This window comes from Seriola lalandi, unplaced genomic scaffold (genome assembly GCF_002814215.2).
Source record: "Seriola lalandi dorsalis isolate HSWRI2012SDOR001 ecotype SW California unplaced genomic scaffold, Sedor1 jcf7180001959606, whole genome shotgun sequence".
Lineage (NCBI taxonomy): Eukaryota > Metazoa > Chordata > Actinopteri > Carangiformes > Carangidae > Seriola > Seriola lalandi.
In genome coordinates, this window is record NW_019430275.1 from 1 (window position 1) to 2,774 (window position 2,774).

General features: G+C 39.2%; 1 protein-coding gene across 1 annotated transcript; it reads right to left on the bottom strand.

The window, feature by feature from the left end:
• Window positions 1-56: 56 nt before the first annotated feature.
• Window positions 57-2,768, bottom strand: LOC111660668 (retinoic acid receptor RXR-beta-A-like). The gene is made up of 6 exons (XM_023414059.2): window positions 2,377-2,768; window positions 2,049-2,178; window positions 668-794; window positions 501-542; window positions 285-376; window positions 57-181 (listed from the first exon to the last, which is right to left on the bottom strand). The coding sequence occupies exons 1-6, from the start codon at window positions 2,677-2,679 to the stop codon at window positions 72-74; spliced, it is 804 nt and encodes a 267-aa protein (XP_023269827.2). The 5' UTR covers window positions 2,680-2,768; the 3' UTR covers window positions 57-71.
• Between the last annotated feature and the right edge of the window lie 6 nt (window positions 2,769-2,774).

A 2,774-nucleotide genomic window follows, 5' to 3' on the forward strand; every position in this document is an offset into this window, starting at 1 on the left:
TTCTACACCGCAAAACAATGCAGTACAGTAAAAAAATAAAACTTTGTCATGTTTGTTGCAGCTCAAGACATTTACCTTCCCTGCTGCTCTGGGTATTTCTGTTTGCAGTAGGCTTCCAATGATGCATAGACCTTTTCTCTCAGGAGCTCCACCTCACTGGTGTTGGAGAGCCCTTTAGCATCTGCAGGAAAATAACATTTTCATTAGGGGCAAGACACTACTCTGTAAGAAAAAAAATGTAATCTTACTTATTTATATTATCAGCTTCTTGCACTGTCAAGCACCTGGGTTGAAGAGGACGATAGCTCGGAGGCAGCCCAGCTCTGTTTTGTCCATTTGCATATCTCTCATTTTATTGACGAGCTCGGTAAGAACCCTAAATAATGACAAGCAATGCAAAGATTTTTGGAAAAAGGTTTTAGAGTGTAAAATACAAAGACCATAATGAGAAAATTACACTTATTTTACTGACTTAATGATATTAATAAGCATAAAATTACCTGTCAAATATGGCGCCGACCTCTGCACTCTGCACACTCTCCCTGTGTTAGATATTAACAATTATTATGCAGATACTATGCATATGTAAAACATTAGCCAAAAGCATTACATTTAGTTGAAATTTAAATGCAAGTATGCTGGAAATTTTTTGTCTCGATCAATGTACCTGTCAAAAATGGCTCCAACTCCTGCACTGTGTGCACTGTCGCGTTGCAGCTCAGAGGCCAGGAGAACTCCATCCTTCAAGGCAATGGAGCGATGGGAGAACGAGGCAATGAGGAGCTCATTCCATCCTGACAAATGAAATACAATAAAACACAGGTATGTCATGATAGCATTTCCTCCCAAGCATTTTAATTGTTCTTAAGGTGAAATTACCCTTACAATGAAAAGCTGTTGTAAAGAAAACTCTTTCCTTCCTCAGGTTGAAACCAGTTGTACGACTATGCTCGACTCATCCAGCAGCACCTTTTGCAAACTTCCTGCCTTCCCTTTAGATTTATTTCCATTGGGTCCTGACTAAGTGCGTCATTGCAACACACTTCAAGTTAAACTAAAATTATTATTGCCAGTTGTCCCTTTGAACAAAAAAAAACAAAACACTTGGGACATCACCAAACACGTAATAACAGGGACCTAGCAACAGTTACTGCAACAATGTCCTCCCATCAGGTGACTCTGCCAATGTGTCTACCAAACTTGTTGTAGATTATCCCTGTGTGAGGCTACTGTAGTTTAAGTATCTAGGCTCACACTCTGTATCCCTCACCTGCCTATGTTTTTGTACACAGTTGTGTTTCAAAAACAATTGGACAAAAATCTTCCTCAATTCCTGAAATGTATGTCCAAATATATATTATTGTGCATCAGTTACTATATATTGTTATTTAAATATCCAAGGTAAAAAGCACCTTACAGGCTTTTTTTTGGCTCTGCTGGCAAATCAGTTTCATACATATTTTTTGTGCTCTACCTCTCAAACCTCTGGTTAATTTTACCATATAGGGTGCAAAAAAATCAAGAAAACAGTTCACAGCACTATCTTAGATAGCAGTGTAATTGTATAATACAGCTTTACACATGAAAATGGACAATTTCAGCAAATATCCTTGGCCTTGTTATTCTTTCAGAAGTCTACTTTGTAATAATGCAACGTTCACAATCTTCCACACTGAAACTTGCATCAGACCTAATGTGGATCTGATACCTGTGTTCTTGGTAGGTCTTGCAAAAGCAAACCATTTCAATATGACTTCGGTAACACGACTACCTTTCTTTGGTATTATTTTATCAACTTCAGTGGCCATTACTCAAGTTTGTTGTTGCAGTAAAGGTCAGATGTCTCCAAGGAAATGGCTACAGCCTACGTTAATGCTGCTGGCATTTGAGTGACAACAGAGGAAGCACTATTCTCATTTTTTAATTTTAGGCATTGTTCACATTTCACATTGTTCAAAAACTAAAGTAAAGTTCTTTAAGTTAAGTTTGTTGATTTTGAAGGAACAGTTCCACATGGATCATTAATGACTGCAGGTTCTCAATCATACCTGCACGCAGAAGGATGACCTGGTCATCAAGGGGCAGTTCAGAGAAATGAGGGATTCTCTTTGCCCACTCCACCAAGGCAAACAGCTGTTTGTCTGCAGTCTGACAGATGTTGGTAACTGCATCATGGGGCTGGAATCAAACAATACAACAACATGACTATTTGGTTATATATCTAAACCAAATACTTTCAATTATTACAACTTGAAAGCACATGTTTAATCAAGTTATCTTAGAAAATTGAGCCCAAACTCATTGTGCTGCCATGAAAAACACGACTGACACATTTATTTATATAAATCTACTGATTGCCTTGTTCCAACCACTCACAGAGTTGCCTGCAGAGCCTCCGTCAGAATGAAGCTCAGTCTTCAGCTCCACTGCCGTCTCTGCCTCCAAGATTTTCTCCACAGGCATCTCCTCATTCACTCCAACACTGAACTCCAGCTCTCCTTCACGCTCTCGGTTCCTCTGGCGCTCCTCCTGGACCGCTGCATCAGACAAGACGTAAGGAAACAGCGATGGTGGGAGAAAAGGAATGAGATGATGGCTAACACTGAATAATGACAAGACTCTGTTGCATTGAGAAAGTCCTGTTTCCAATTCAGTGCTGTCTTCAAAAAATGGAATCATGTCAGGAACAGCAAAAATGAATTTCGAAAGCACTGTAGTCTACTCAGAATTCTGTTAACTCTAACTGGCAATTTCTACTGTACATTCCTGAAGAT